The sequence below is a fragment of the Theropithecus gelada genome, chromosome 18 (assembly GCF_003255815.1).
Source record: "Theropithecus gelada isolate Dixy chromosome 18, Tgel_1.0, whole genome shotgun sequence".
Taxonomy (NCBI): Eukaryota; Metazoa; Chordata; class Mammalia; order Primates; family Cercopithecidae; genus Theropithecus; species Theropithecus gelada.
The window spans coordinates 27,366,112-27,381,192 of record NC_037686.1 but is presented as its reverse complement, the minus strand read 5'-3'; the positions used below and the strand labels follow the sequence as shown (position 1 = coordinate 27,381,192).

At 40.6% G+C, this 15,081-nt stretch overlaps 1 protein-coding gene across 4 annotated transcripts; it reads left to right on the top strand.

The window, feature by feature from the left end:
- Positions 1–1,752: 1,752 nt before the first annotated feature.
- ZNF24 (zinc finger protein 24) lies at positions 1,753–13,975 on the top strand. Of its 4 annotated transcripts, XM_025365201.1 has the most exons (5): positions 1,753–1,949; positions 2,500–2,552; positions 5,468–5,970; positions 6,224–6,371; positions 8,433–13,975. In XM_025365201.1, exons 3-5 carry the CDS (start codon positions 5,551–5,553, stop codon positions 8,969–8,971), a joined length of 1,107 nt encoding a protein of 368 aa, XP_025220986.1. In that variant the 5' UTR covers positions 1,753–1,949; positions 2,500–2,552; positions 5,468–5,550; the 3' UTR covers positions 8,972–13,975. The 4 variants fall into 4 exon arrangements, with proteins under 4 accessions (XP_025220986.1, XP_025220984.1, XP_025220987.1 ...); XM_025365199.1 differs by lacking the exons at positions 1,753–1,949; positions 2,500–2,552 and adding an exon at positions 2,595–2,849; XM_025365202.1 differs by lacking the exons at positions 1,753–1,949; positions 2,500–2,552; positions 8,433–13,975 and adding exons at positions 2,595–2,849; positions 7,130–7,322.
- Positions 13,976–15,081: the final 1,106 nt, after the last annotated feature.

Genomic DNA, 15,081 nt, shown 5'->3' with positions numbered 1-15,081 from the left:
ATTTGGCTGGTAAAGAAATGAGCCCTTTTTGAATTTAGACATATTATTATTTACACAGACATTGAAAGCAAAAGCAAGTGCCAGCTCTCCATGAGCTGTTGTCTCAGATACCAAAATGACGACACCAAAACAGAAGGGGCTGGATGACTACAGCATACGTTGTGGACACCTTGTTGCTGAGGGGTCAATGCCATGCTGCAGCTAAGCCTTGTTATAACCTGTGGCTGTACTCTAAGTGGCTAAGGCAGAATGGCTCACTGGAATCCAGGAAGCAGTGAGAAACTGCCTCATGACAGTCTCTTTGGAAGACAGAGAGCTGAGTGGGAAATGGCCTTGCAGTAGCTGCTTACAAGTCTCTCATTGCACTCATCTTCTGGGAGGATACCAAGGTGTTCTGCCAAGATTCAGATCAGCTGTGGTTCAGGCATTGCCTATGTGGTCTATGTGGATATGTGCAAGATTGTCAGGCCCTGGTATGAAGCTGCCCCCTCCATTCAGGTTGTCCAGAGGAACATGATGTTTTATCTTGACTAGACCTTTAAGATGGCAACAAGGGCCACCATTCAGAAAAAATCCCAGAGGACCTCAGAAGGATGGTGTTTCAAAGCAGGTGTTATTAGCGTCTGCCTTCAAAAGAGTAACTTAGTGAGGAAAACTTCACTGTGGTTTCCATGTAGTATTTTAGAAGGAATTAGGAATAGAATGGAGGCCAGGTACGGTGGCTCACACCTGCAATCCTAGCAATTTAGGAGGCCAAGGCAGGAGGGTCACTTGTGCCCAGGAGTTGGAGAGCAGTCCAGGAAACATAGGAAGACCTCATCTCTGAAAAACAAACAAACAAACAAACAAACAAATTAGCTGGGCATGGTGGAGCACACCCGTTGTTTAAGGACTTGTCAAAAGTGTAAGTCCAGCCTTCCACAAGCATTTCAAGATAAATTATTACAACATAAAATGGAGGCCTTTAATTAGGAGAGTGAAGTGGTTTGATTTGTAATTTTAAATAATCGCATCAGCACCAGTTTTATGGTATAAAATGCCCAGTTACTCAGGAGGCTGAGGTGGGAGGATCACCGAGTCCGGGAGGTCGAAGCCACAGTAAGCCAAAATTGCACCATTGCCCTACATCCTGGGTGACAGAAACAAACAGAATATAATCACAGGAAAAGGGTTTTGTAAAACTTTGCAACATTTTTAACTTCCCCAAGGTTTCGTTTGAGATTTTTGTTTTCCAACACTAATTAGATGTAAAAACTCATAAAACAAAAATGACTTCAGCTAGCCTTTATGAATCAGAAAAGAGGGAAAAGTTGGGAAGAGCAGCCAAGCTGCTTGGGGGCCGTATCCAAGTAGCAGAGTGAAAAGGCTGGATTTCTGAAGCTTCCTGCAATGAAGAGAGAAGTGTTAGCACGGGTTGTGAGAAAGGCTCTGGTCGGAGTGAAAAGCAATGGTATACCATCAGCTGCTGGCTCACTTGCTGTCTTCATGCACGAACCCAGCAGAGCCTGACGGCACTTTGCAGAGGGCATTTTCCCGAATGAGGCAAAAAGTCAAAGCCTGAGGAACTTGAAATGCTTATGTTAGGTTGGATCTACACTTTTGACCAGTCCTTAAACAACAGGGCTCCTTTGTGTGGTGTCTGATGCCAATCATGTGACCTAACTAAAGGCAGCGATGTAACCATCCCACAATTCATTTATTTATTCAACAAACATTTGTTGTGTTCTCTATTTACCAGGCAGTCAGCTTCCGGGGTCTAGGCTGGGATGCTGTGGTGAACAAGACAGTCAAGGTCCCTGCCCTTAAGGGACTTAAAGGCAAAACAAAACAAAAAACAAGTAAATAAATGAGATCACTTCCATTAATAATAGTGCCATGAAGGGTCATGTGTCATGAAAGGCTGGCGGTGAGGCTGAGGATCTTGGGCCACACGGAGCTGAAGAGCTGAGGTGACTGGGGGCGCCAGGGTCTGGGGGTGCGGGCAGGCAACAGACCATGGGGGACTTACAAGACATTATAAGGAGTTTTTATGTCATAAATTATTATGGCATAAATTGGAGGGCTTTAAATAGGGGAGTGAAGTGGTCTGATTTGTAATAAATGATTGCGTCAGCAGCTGTTTTATGGTATAAAATGCCCAGCTTGAAGATGACCATGCATTCTACAAATTCACCGTGACATCGTTGCCAAAACCCTTAACCTGTCTCATCTAGTTTTCCTGACAAATAGGTCAGAATAAAGCTCCGTGACATAACTAGTGGGAGCCAAAGATTTGAATCACGTCTTGGTTTCAAATCTTGCTACCCACAAATGAGTTGTGAGCTCTTGTCAAGTTACTTACTGTATTTGTGCCTCAACTATCTCAGCTGTGAAATGGGGATAATGAAAGTTCCTACATCATTTATTTGTGAAAAAATAAATGACATGTAAAGCACGACGAGAGCGCCTGGCACAATGTAGTAAGCTTTCACAAATACTCGCTTTTATTCCTTCTTGCAGGGAATTACTTAGAGGATCCACAAGATAATGCACGTGAAAGGGCTTGCGAAACTGTAAGGACTATCTTAATGGTAGAGTCCTCTACTTTTTCTTTTCTTTTAAACGGTCCAGAGGACGCTAGGCTGTTCGAGGCGCGAGGCCAAGCGCAGCCTCAATGCGGTCATTGTCGTGGGGCCGCCCCTCCCCCGCCCGGGGCGCTTCTCCATGGCAACGTGGGCTTTACCTCTCCCCGCCTCCTCAGGCCCGCAGACCGGAAGCAGCCCGTGCCGGGGGCTTCTGGGAAAAGGCTTGTGAACGGCGTTTCTGCGTCTGCCGTGGACAGCGAAGCTGCTGCGGTTCCTGAGCCAGAGGTTTGCGCCGGTGTGCGGGGAACGTTATGGGAGGGAGGGGGACACCGGGCTAGGGTCTGCGGACCTCTTAGCAGGAGCCGGCGGGGAAGCCTTCCCGGGACCTTCCTCAGCTTCCCGGGAGGCGCGGGGAACAGGCCGCGCTCTCCGCGCCTAGCAGGTGTGGGGCGGGGAGAGGTAGGCGGCAGGCTTGCTTGGGTCTTCGGCGTCTGCAGAGAGCTCTCTAACCCCCGGTGTCCTCCGAGACCCTCACCTTCCCCCTCCCCCACCGGCCGGTTTTGTTCTATTTCGAGGCCCTGGCGTCTCGCGGAGGGTTCTGGGAGTCGTGTTGGGAGGAGGTGGTATGGGGCGAGACTTGCGCGGGGCTGTTGGGATTTGTAGTCCCACCGGCCGCAGGCGGAAGTGCCGTGGTTCCGACGCTGTTGTCACAGGGTGGTCTTTGGTCATCTGAAATCCGCCGTCCTGAGTGCTGGGAAGAGGGGCTAGAGGACTGGCTGGGATTGGGGTACACAGCAGGTCTATGCAGCAGTAAGGTGGGCGATCACCTGGAACGAGGTGCCCTGACCAAACATTGTCGGGACCGTTGGCCTTCCCTCCATTTCCCACAAGCAGTATGCTCTACAGCATAAAAGGAAGAGAAATATATGTAGAAATAGTTGCACCGTTGATAAGCAGGGTCTTGGAATAGGAACAAATCAATGTTGGCTAGACCTTATTTATAAGGCCACCACACTCCAGGGTATTTAATTAAACCAGTATGTATTACTTGTCTGATAAGGCCTTTTCTGATTCCAGTCTTCATCTCGCTTGGGTTACGATAAGTTTTTTTAAGTTGTTGTTCATAGGCTGCATGGCTCATTGCTAGTATGTGTCGTAAACAACAGCACGGGCATGATAGTGCAAATAATAAAGGTCCAGAAACAGCATACAGTTTCCCTGAAGGTAGAACTGGGGAAACTGTGAGTCATCCAGTGTAAGGACAAGACACTGGACCACTGCAAGAAGTTAAGGTGCTAATGCGAGTGCCTTTTCTTAATAGAATTTTCTGTGATTAATGCCTATCATTATAAATATAAATGTACGTATGGTGTGGTGGAAGACTGAATATTTACGTATTATGTGCAAGATAATTTTTCAAAATTATGTGATCTGTTTTTCACATATGATCTTTTCAATATTATGTGATCTGTTACTCAGCAAGTGAACATTTTTTCCACATATATTTTAAGTCCAAGGAGTTCTTAAATACCTTATTTTTTAAGTGGTAAAATTTTTTTAAGCACATAATAATAAAGCAAACCTTCGTTTTGGTTGAAACAGGGTTTCACTATGTTGGCCAGGATAGTCTCGATCTCTTGACCTCGTGATCCGTCTGCCTCAGCCTCCCAAAGTGCTGGGATTACAGGTGTGAGCCACCGCGCCAGGCCCAGCTTTTTGCTATTTTTAAATTCATTTTTTAGAGACAGGGTCTCACTCTGTTGCCCAGGCTGGAATGCAGTGGTGCGATCATAGCTCAGTGGAGCCTTGAACTCCTGGTCTTTAGTGATCCTCCTGCCTCAGCCTCCTATAGTGCTGGGATTACAGATGTGAACCACTGCACCTAGCCAGTTTTTATTTTTTTTTCCTTTTGGAACTTTTTTTGTTAAAAACTAAGACAAACACATGCATTAGCTTAGGCTTACACAGGGTCTGGATTATCAATATCATTGCCTTCTGCCTCCCTATCTTGTCCCACTGGAAGGTTTTCAGTAGCAGTAACGCGCATGGAGCTGTCATCTCTGTGATAACAGTGCCTTCTATAATAGCTCCTGAAGGACCTGCCTGAGGCCATTTTGCAGTTAACTTTTTTTTTAATAAGTAGAAGGAGCACACTCTAAAATAGTATAGTATGAAAAGTATAGTAAATACATAAACAAGTAACATAGTCGTTTATTGTTGTTATCAAGTTTTATGTACCATACATAACTGTATGTGTTAAACTGGCAACACAACAGGTTTGTTTACACCACCATCACCACAAACATGTGAATAATGCATTAACCTTACAACAGCTACAGTGTCACTAGGTGAATCTTGAATTTTTCAGCTCCATTATAATCTTATGAGAGCACTGTCATCTATGTGGTCCTTCATTGACCCAAACATCATTTTGTAGTGCACGACTGTGTTGGGTTTTTTTAGGCCATCTAGTCTGTTGAAACTACTCAACTCTGCTATTGTAGCGTGAAGTATGAGTAAGTACAATTTTTTATGGACACATTTATGTTAATTTCGTATCATTTTCACTTGTCATGAGGTATTCGTTTGACTTTGGGGAGCTCCATTCCCTAAATATCATTAGGTATTCATTTGATTTTAGAGAGCTCCATTCCCTAAGGCACTGTGGTGAAGACCACAGCCATTTAAAAATGTGAAAATTATTATTGGTGCAAGAGTTGTATAGCAATGGGTGACAGGCTAGATTTGGCCGCGAAGCTGTAGTTTGCCAATTCCTGGTGTAGGTTATTGACTGGAATTTTTAACTCCATCAAAGAACAAGTATCTTTTACTTTTACCAGTGTAAGTCCAAATTCTTAGGATATTTTTGCTTATTTACATATCTTTTATTTCTTGTGCCTCAGGAGTGCCTGTGAAGAAAACGGGGTATTGCCCTGAGGCTTATATTCTGCCTCAGTTGTATTTTCTTGAAATATTATAAATCAGAATGTCTGCACAGTCAGTGGAAGAAGATTCAATACTTATCATCCCAACTCCAGATGAAGAGGAAAAAATTCTGAGAGTGAAGTTGGAGGAGGATCCTGATGGCGAAGAGGGATCAAGTATCCCCTGGAACCATCTCCCAGACCCAGAGATTTTCCGACAGCGATTCAGGCAGTTTGGATACCAGGATTCACCTGGGCCCCGTGAGGCTGTGAGCCAGCTCCGAGAACTTTGCCGTCTGTGGCTCAGGCCAGAGACGCACACAAAAGAGCAAATCTTGGAGCTGGTAGTGCTGGAGCAGTTTGTTGCCATCCTACCCAAAGAGCTACAGACTTGGGTTCGAGATCATCATCCAGAGAATGGAGAGGAGGCAGTGACAGTGCTGGAGGATTTGGAGAGTGAACTTGATGACCCTGGACAACCGGTGAGCCTGCTTGTGTCATTTCCTGGGTCAGAAGCACTGGCATAGTAGTAGGCAAAGCTGCTGAATTAATTCCACTCAACTAAATTAGAATTAGGTTTATACCTTTTTCCCCATGCCCCTACCACTCCCTGTTATCTGTGCTTCTTTGCCATCTAGGCTTCTGCAATATTTGTTTCATGGGGTTTCTCTTACATGTTTTTAGTTCTGATTCTCATTACAGTTCCTTCTCTGAATCACATCTTTCTGTTTCCAGGTTTCTCTCCGTCGACGAAAACGGGAAGTACTAGTAGAAGACATGGTATCTCAAGAAGAAGCTCAGGGATTACCAAGTTCTGAGCTTGATGCTGTGGAGAACCAGCTCAAGTGGGCATCCTGGGAGCTCCATTCCCTAAGGCACTGTGGTGAGGACCAGAACTCTGTGTGGACTAGAGGGTGAAAGAGAGCGTAGGCCATTTGTTCCGAACTTTGCTTGTTCTCACTGGTTGGGGGGATCATATCACTCTTAATCTAAGATCTCAGTTTTTTTCTGATTAAGTTGATTTTGCTGGCCTCAGATCTTTTATTCCTACACATTAACATCTTCAGCCTTTTCTTCCCTTTGAGTTTCCTTCCTAAAAAGAGTTGCCCATGTCAGGCTAGCATTTGCCTTACTTTGAGCCAGCACCCACCCGTGGACCAAGTCCCTCTATTTTACATTCAGTATTACTTGTCATCCATTTTCCATCCTTTTACTTTCAATCTCCTGCCTAATTCCATTGGTACAGTAAGCTTACCTGAAAACCTCTTCTCATCTCTCTGTTGTATATCACTGAAGTCTTTCCAAATATTTATTTCTGATTTTCTTCAACATCTACCTAGAGTCATTTTCTTCCAAGAAGCTTCTTTTGTAGAAATTATATTTGGAGTGATTTTTTTCCTTTTTCTAAGTATTTACGCAAAAAAAGCCTTCTTAGCTATAACATGCTTTAAATGCAGAAAAGCTTTTCTAAAAGCTCAAAGTTGTATTAATTCACGAGACTGGTCTTTCCCAATATATTGGTCATTAACACCATATACTTATGTGTGTCCTTTGATATGGCCCAGTATATTCCTAAAACTGCTAGATTGCTTTCTCATGTTTATGTGAACTAAAATGAAATTTTGTTTGACTCTGCTTTAGTAACCATTCCTTGAGGTAGTTGGAGATGGTGCTTATATGTCACTTAATGAGGTCTGAGCAGGTTTTCTTCACATCTGAGGGGACAGTGCCAGCCAATCAGAAGTTTTGGGGTGGGGCTGAAGTCTGCTGAAAATCTGCAGTTTTACATGTTTCATGGGACATTCTTCTGTGCAGTAAAGTTTGAGAAGCATCATTCTTGATATATGGGGTTGATATTTTCAACTTCTCATCATCTGAATTTTAGAGTGACTTTTCACCTATGTTTAAATAGCCTTATTTCAGCTGTCTAGTCTCTTCCACACTTGGGAATTTCTGTTTCCTGTGTGCCGTTTGTCTCCACTTAATCTTCAAACTCACTCCTCTGTTTTTCAAGTCTCCAAACCTCACTGTCCTCTAACCTTTCAGTCTCTCTCTCTTAGCCTTATCTCCTGACTTTATCTTTTTGTTAATTATTTACTATTTCCCTCTTCACTGAAGGCAGTTGCTAACCCTAGATTAACTGTATCTTTACTCCTTAAGGCATGAAGTTTCAGAAGAGTCTTAAATGACACTTGCCGTTATCTCTGCCTGCATGTGAGTGATGCTACTACCTGTTGGTAATTCAGGCTTTTCTTTCATTGGACACGTTTCACTGGCTTAGAAATAACCATTTTTCTAAGTACCGTGACAAATATCACATGGGGCAAGCTTCTTTTATTGGAAAACTTTCATTTATTAGGGGCATACTGAATTTTTATGTCATGTGTTTGGTTAACACAGGATGCCCCCAGCTTATCTTCAGCCCCTTCTTGTCAAGACTCCTGTGTTCTGCTTTTAGCCTAACATTGGCTGTGACCTGACTTGTCTTGTTCATTTCAGAAATAGCCACTTTCTGACAGGTTTTTAAAATTTATGTCTTTGTATTTTGATGTCTCCCTTTCTCAAAGCAAAAGAACATTATAATGATTTCCTAGTGGCCAATTTTATTTTATTTTTATTCTTACAACGTTTCATCTATACCTAGCCACATAACTTTGACTATCTCCCTAACCATCTTAGAATCTACCATCTTTCTGCCCTTTGTTTTCTGACTACCGTTTATAAACCACTTGCCTATGTTTTATTCAGAGATCTCTTATATCATGATGTTATACTGTTATTTCAGAGTAATTTCATTTTTTCTTTTTTGAGAACAGGCCTTAACACCGTTTCAGAGTGGTTTATAGATGTGTGCAAGCTATTTAATTTATTAAAAAAATTTTTTTTCGGTTTCTTTTTCCCTTAATAGATAATGAATGATATTTACATTTTCTGTTTTTTTCAGATGATGATGGTAGGACTGAAAATGGAGCACTAGCTCCAAAGCAGGAGCTTCCTTCAGCAGTAGAATCCCATGAAGTTCCTGGTACTCTCAATATGAGTGTTCCTCAGATTTTTAAATATGGAGAAACCTGTTTCCCCAAGGGCAGGTTTGAAAGAAAGAGAAATCCCTCTCGAAAGAAACAACATATATGCGATGAATGTGGAAAACACTTCAGTCAGGGCTCAGCCCTTATTCTTCATCAAAGAATTCACAGTGGGGAGAAACCTTATGGATGTGTTGAGTGTGGGAAAGCATTCAGCCGAAGTTCCATTCTTGTGCAACACCAGAGAGTCCACACTGGAGAAAAACCTTACAAATGTCTTGAATGTGGGAAAGCCTTTAGCCAGAATTCGGGGCTTATTAATCATCAGAGAATCCATACTGGGGAGAAACCTTATGAATGCGTTCAGTGTGGGAAATCGTATAGTCAAAGCTCAAATCTTTTTAGACATCAGAGAAGACACAATGCAGAAAAACTTCTGAATGTTGTGAAAGTTTAAGAAATTGAAAAAAAAAAATCAGCACTCAGGTCTTTTTCTTCAGAAATGAAGACAAAATTTAAAATATGAAATGATGCAGAATAGTTTTTTCCCTATTGACTGTCAGAAAATCCACTGGGAAATGTAAAAATATTCACTCACCATTATGATTTTATCTTGAAAGAAATGGTGTCGTACCTGCCTAGAAACTGAAATTTTAAACTTAATTCAGGTCTGAATGCCTAAATTTTCCATGTGATGTTTATGTCTCTATTCTCCAAATAATGAACTACCTGATTCATTGTCCCTTTCTTGAAAGTTTCCTTTTTTTTTTTAAAGACAAATATGTTATTTCTGCATTGATCATTGAAATGTTCTTTATAAGGATACATTCCCTTATATATTAAAAGGCAACAGGAATTACAAAGTCTGAAAACCATTTTAAACCATCTTTTAAAAATTTACGCTTGTTTCCTTTTACCTAATTTGAATATGCATTTGAGAAAATAGAGGATAATGGATGGCTAAGAGCCTCAAAATGAGCCATAAGATCTCAGATAAGAAGTGATGGTGATAAAACATCAAAAAGTGAATGGAACACCTTGATTGGGGAAGATATACAAATACTTTGATCTCAGAATTGAAGTGTATCAAGAATTTATATTCTGCCTGCAGGAAAATTCAAAAGCTACTCATCCTCTCTATAATTTGGAGTCATCTTACTAATGAAAATAATGTTTTCCCATATATTATTAAAAAGCATACAGTCTAAACAATAAACACTTGTAAAATAATGAAGGTAGAAATTATAACACTAGGGAAATATTTGTAGTGGATGGCAGTGTTGAAGGGCAAATGTAAACATAAGGGTAATGGTCTGTCATGGCTTTTAGAAAAAGATGATCAAATTCATCATTATTTTGCCTTCATCTTTGCTAAGGATAGAAAATTCCCTGACAGGAGGACAAGTATCAGGTTACCTATTTTTTATTCCTTTGGTACAAAAGGGTTGAACATCAGGCTAAAAAAGCAGCCATGCGTTTATTAAACATTTTCTACCGACAAGGCACTGTGCTAGGTACTGTAATCCTACCATAAGTAGGTAGGTATTCTTTCACTGTAAATCATAGGGGTTTGCTGTTTTATGTGAGTTAGCCTCTTCCCCTTGTCTGAGCATTCCTCAGGGGAGGTCACCTGTGAGGTTCCCAGAACTATAGTTCTTTTACCAGGGTGTTGTATTTGGAGGGGGAGGAGGACTTGGCTCAAAGAGCTAGCTCGCTCTCCAGTGTTCTTCAGAGGTGAGTCCACGATACTCTTACCACAATTTGGAAGTTTGTGAATCTTTTTAAAGAACTAATCAATCTCTTAATAGCATTGAGGTTGTACCTACATATTAAGTTGAATGGACTGTTCTATTTAAAAAGTAAACAACTAGACTATTAACAACTAGTTTATTAACTATCCTATCAGAATTGAATTTTTTTTTTTAATCTTCAGTCTTAACACATTTTTAAAAATGTATTAAAGTAATACATTGTAGTAGTAGGATTATATACTCCTTGGCTGAGAATTCCAAGTACTGTGGTTCTACTGTTGAGTGGAAAACTCTGGAAGTTAAAATATAGAATATGAGAGGAGGCTTTTTTATAATGGGCATCATTGTGTGGAAAATGACCCATGTGAATACAAATATTTCCTAGTTCAGAGATTTTGGTTATATCTGGTGCTTGGAACAAGTTTAAAAATGGAAGGTGACATTTTGCGTGAGCCTATTAAAAAGCATAGTAATAAATGCAAGGCCAGCTGGTGGAGAAGTGAGGCAGAATGGAGCTTGTTTATAGGTTTTCTGATAACAATTATAAAAAATGTGCTTTATAGATTAAGATTTATTGAAGTATAAATATGTAGTAATGATATAATGTATTTTAAGTTATACAAGAAAATGTAGGGACTTTTGTTTGGGTCTTTTTCTCTGTGGCTGAGGGAAAACAAGTCAATGTCCAATAAAGCTATAAACTCCTCTGCTTTAAGATAAATGATGTGATTTATTTATTTATAACTGGCTTCTTTCCAAGTAGGTTTTGAGGTGGCATATTTGGAAGACAGCTGGGATGACAGAATTGTTGTATCAGAGTAGGTAAGAAGGGAGCAACCTCTCAATGGCTGTTATGTCATGCTTTTTAATATCGTATATGGTTCCTATATACAAGGAAGCTTCCCTGTGGTAGATTTGTCATAAATGCCAAAGATATTTGGTAATGTGAGTGTAGAAAAAGTAGTATTAGGGTTGGCAAATACTGTCTTTGTCTTGGCAGCTCTAATATCTGCATTGTTCAGAAAGGATTCTGAGGCTAAGGCGAAGCTCTGTGGGGAAAAGGGACTGGACCAAAACAAACTGGATGGTAGCACACAAGAAGAGGAAATGATGAGATGTGTACTTTCTTTCTCTGGTTAGGCTTAGTCCCCACTAGACAAATTGATTTTGAATACTCTGTAGTGATTTTTAAAATTCCATCCACATTCATTTATTACCCACACAGATAATCTTAGAAATTTGGGGGAGTGCCTAGCTTCTGATGAAGTGGTGATATGGCAGTTGCCAAGCAGTGGCATCGCCAGAACATCTGTTTGGTTAGCAAATGAGCAGTCATTTTAGGTCATGCAGACTGCTGATACCTGCCCAGTAGCCACTGAGCATTTGCTGGTTTTTTCTTCTGGCTTTCTTGGAGGTTAAGCTCTCTGTAGTCATACCCAGTTGGTACTTGTTGATCTTTAGCAGTATGTCTCATATTCATGTAAATTGAAGGGAGGGTTACATGTACTGAAATAATCTGCATGCTAGGCATTGGCTTAAGACACTGTACCTATCTCACATTTGTAGACTAGGAAAGCAAGATTCAGAGATCATGTGACTTGCATGTGGCCTAGAGATAAAACTCACATCTGGTTCTGTAGACTCCAGGGACATATTCACCATGCCATGGGTGGTGGCTATTAAACCTTGATAAATTTGTGTTTATGGTTAACAAATGTGAAAGCTATTATACATTGCTGGTTTGAATTTTTTACAGTGCAGAAATGTAAAATGAAAAAGGGTATTTCCTTTCACAGTGTTACCCAGAAGTCTTGATAATTTGGTTTGTTGTTCTTCCAGATTTAGGCATATACTTATTTAATCAACAGTGTGTTAATAGCTGACAACTGTGGTTGCTGTGACAGGCACTATTTGAAGTGCTTTATCATGGATTAACTCTTAATCCTCAGCTACCATATAAAGTAGGACATAACCCCATTTCACACGCACTACACTGAGACTTGCCTCCTCTCCACCCACATTAAAGATGTTCTTTTTTCATAACTATATACTATTCCATTGCATGAATATTTTGTAATTTATTTAATCCCCTATGGATTGATAATTAGGTTCACTATAGATAAAGGCATAGGTAACATTCCTGTAGATGTATTTTGCTAATTGTGTGGGTATTTCTGTAGGATGAATAACTAGAAATTTATTGGATCAGATTTCACGTTTTCAGTTTTGAGAACTAGTACCAAAAAGATTTTACCAATTTACAACTCCATCATTAGTAAGAATGCCTGTTTGCCTACAGTCTGCCAACCCTGAATCCTTAAAAATGTTTGCCAATCTGATAGGCAGAATTTCTTTCTTTTCTCTGAATGTTAATGAGGAGGAACATCTTTTCATGTTTGTTGGCCATTTGCATTTCCTATTATGAATTGCTTTTGCCCATTTTTCTTTTTTTAATTACAAAAGTCTAATGACTACCTTCTCATTGTATAAAAAATAATAACGCAGTTCTTTGAATAGAGAGACCCTTTTCTCCAATGCTACCAATCACATTTCACCACAGTTTAACATACATCCTCTAGTCACCTTTCCATGCAAATATACATACACTTTTTACATAAATAGGATCTCATATTCTGTAGCTTTGGTCTCAAAAAAAGATAACAGGTCTTTAAATTTCTTTAATGGTTGAATATTATTAAATAGTATGAAAATGCCATCATTTAACTATTCCCTTAATTTTTTTTCCTGTCACTATTACATTGCCAAAGTAAACATCCTATCGAGATGTCTTTGTGCATGTGTGTGAATATTTCTTTAGTCTGGAGTCCAGTAAGGTGGATTGTTGGGTCAAAGGGTTTGTTCTCTGTCCACCTTTAGTCTTCCCAAAGGCCTTCATAACTGTATTTTCACCAACTGTATGGAAAATGTTCATTTTCCCATATAACCATACCTACACTTGATAGTTTTTATCTGTTGGGCGAAAAAGAATCTATTCTTATTTTGCATTTCCCTGACTATAAAAAAAAAAAATGGTGAGATTGGGGTTATTTTCATGTTTATTGGCCATTTATAGTTTACTGTGGATTGTTTGTATCCTTTACCTGCTTTCTATTGGGTTATGTGTGGGTATCTTGTTTTTGTTTGTCCAGCATCTCCTTCCCCACCTTCTGGTAATACAACCCTTATTTATTTGTGGGGAACCCATTCCCTGTGGCTTAGGTGAGTACATGACCAGGCCTGGCCTCCTGAGTCCCACAGCTTCCTAGCCACAGTGATTAAAGAATGGGTATATAACTTAAGCCAGGCTAAGGAGAGCCCTCAACAGAACTTCTGCTGGGACTACTGGAAAGAAGGCTTTATGGAGATCCCAGGAATCAAGGACCATGTAAACCTGAATTTGTGCCATGTGGAGAGAGTCTGTCTGAGGAGAAACTTGGACGCTAGCAGAAATGGAAAGAGAACTAAGTTCTGATGTCATTTTTCTGGAGGCCCTAGATCCAGCTGTGCCTAAAGCCTGCCCTACCTCCGGACTTTAAAGTTTTGTGAGCCAATAAAGTCCCTTTCTTGTTTAAGATAATTGAATTGGGTTTCTGTTCTGATTAATATAGGTTATTTGTATTTTCTTATTGATTTGTAGAAAACCTTTGTAATTTTAAATTCTAGACTTTATGCACTATATAAGTTAATAAAATTAGCATGGCCTTCCATGATTTGGCCTCTGTCAACTTTTGCCATTTGTTACTCCACTCTCCCTGTAACACACACCACACACATATACTTTACATTCCAATGGTAACTGAACACTGATGTTGGAAATGTGGATGAACAGCTTTTTACACAATTGCCTCTTTGGCAGGTCTCTTCTTACTCTTCGTCTAGACTCATTCACCTGGGACTTTAAGGGTTACACTGCTGAGAGCTGGACCCATCTCCTACCATTGTTCTTGGGGGATTCCCCTCAGACATCCCCTGTATGCAACCATTGGAGCCCTTCCAATGACCTCCATCCCAACTCCGTGGTTCTCTGGCTCTTTGTTTCATTCTCAGGTCTGTAGACTCAAGACCTGAATGAATACACACAGACCTGAGCAGCCTCACCCTGTGGGCTCTTTTCTATGGCCGGAAATGTAGCAGTGCTCTATGTCATCTGGCACCTCTGATTAATCCCATCTCCCAAGATGGAGTTTTCAGAGATGTCTTTCAAAATTGAGCAAAACATTTTGCAAGCTTTTATTCAACATATGCCCACTCTGGGTCAGGCACTGTTCTGAGATTTACGTCTGTTGCTTGTGTGTGTGAAAAACTATACATGGCAGTGGAAAACCCAAAGTAAATGAGAAACAGTTTCTTAAAAACGCATATTGTATGTCATATGATGACAAGTGGTTAGGGAGAAGATAGGAAAGTGATACAAAATGTCAAGAAGGAAAGAGTGCAATTTAGATAGGTTGGCCGGGAAAGGTTTTCACTGAGAATGTGACATTGGAGAAAAGATAGTATAAGGAAGCAAGCCATGAGACTGGAGAATGTTCCAGGCATGCAGACAGCAACTGCAAAGCAACTTGATGTAGGAGCAATGCCTCATTTGTTCAAGAAAGCAAAGAGGCCAGTACGGCTAGAGCAGAATGAACATGGGGGAAACTAGCTGAGGCCAAAGACAAATGGTGATTGTGGCAGGGAGAAGCTGGATCATGGAGGACCTGGTTAGCCATTGTTGGAACTATAACTTTCTTTGAATGTAATGAGAGATCATTAGAGGTTTTGAGCAAACGAGTAATGTGACAAGGTGCTGAGAACAGCTGAACAAAACTAAGTC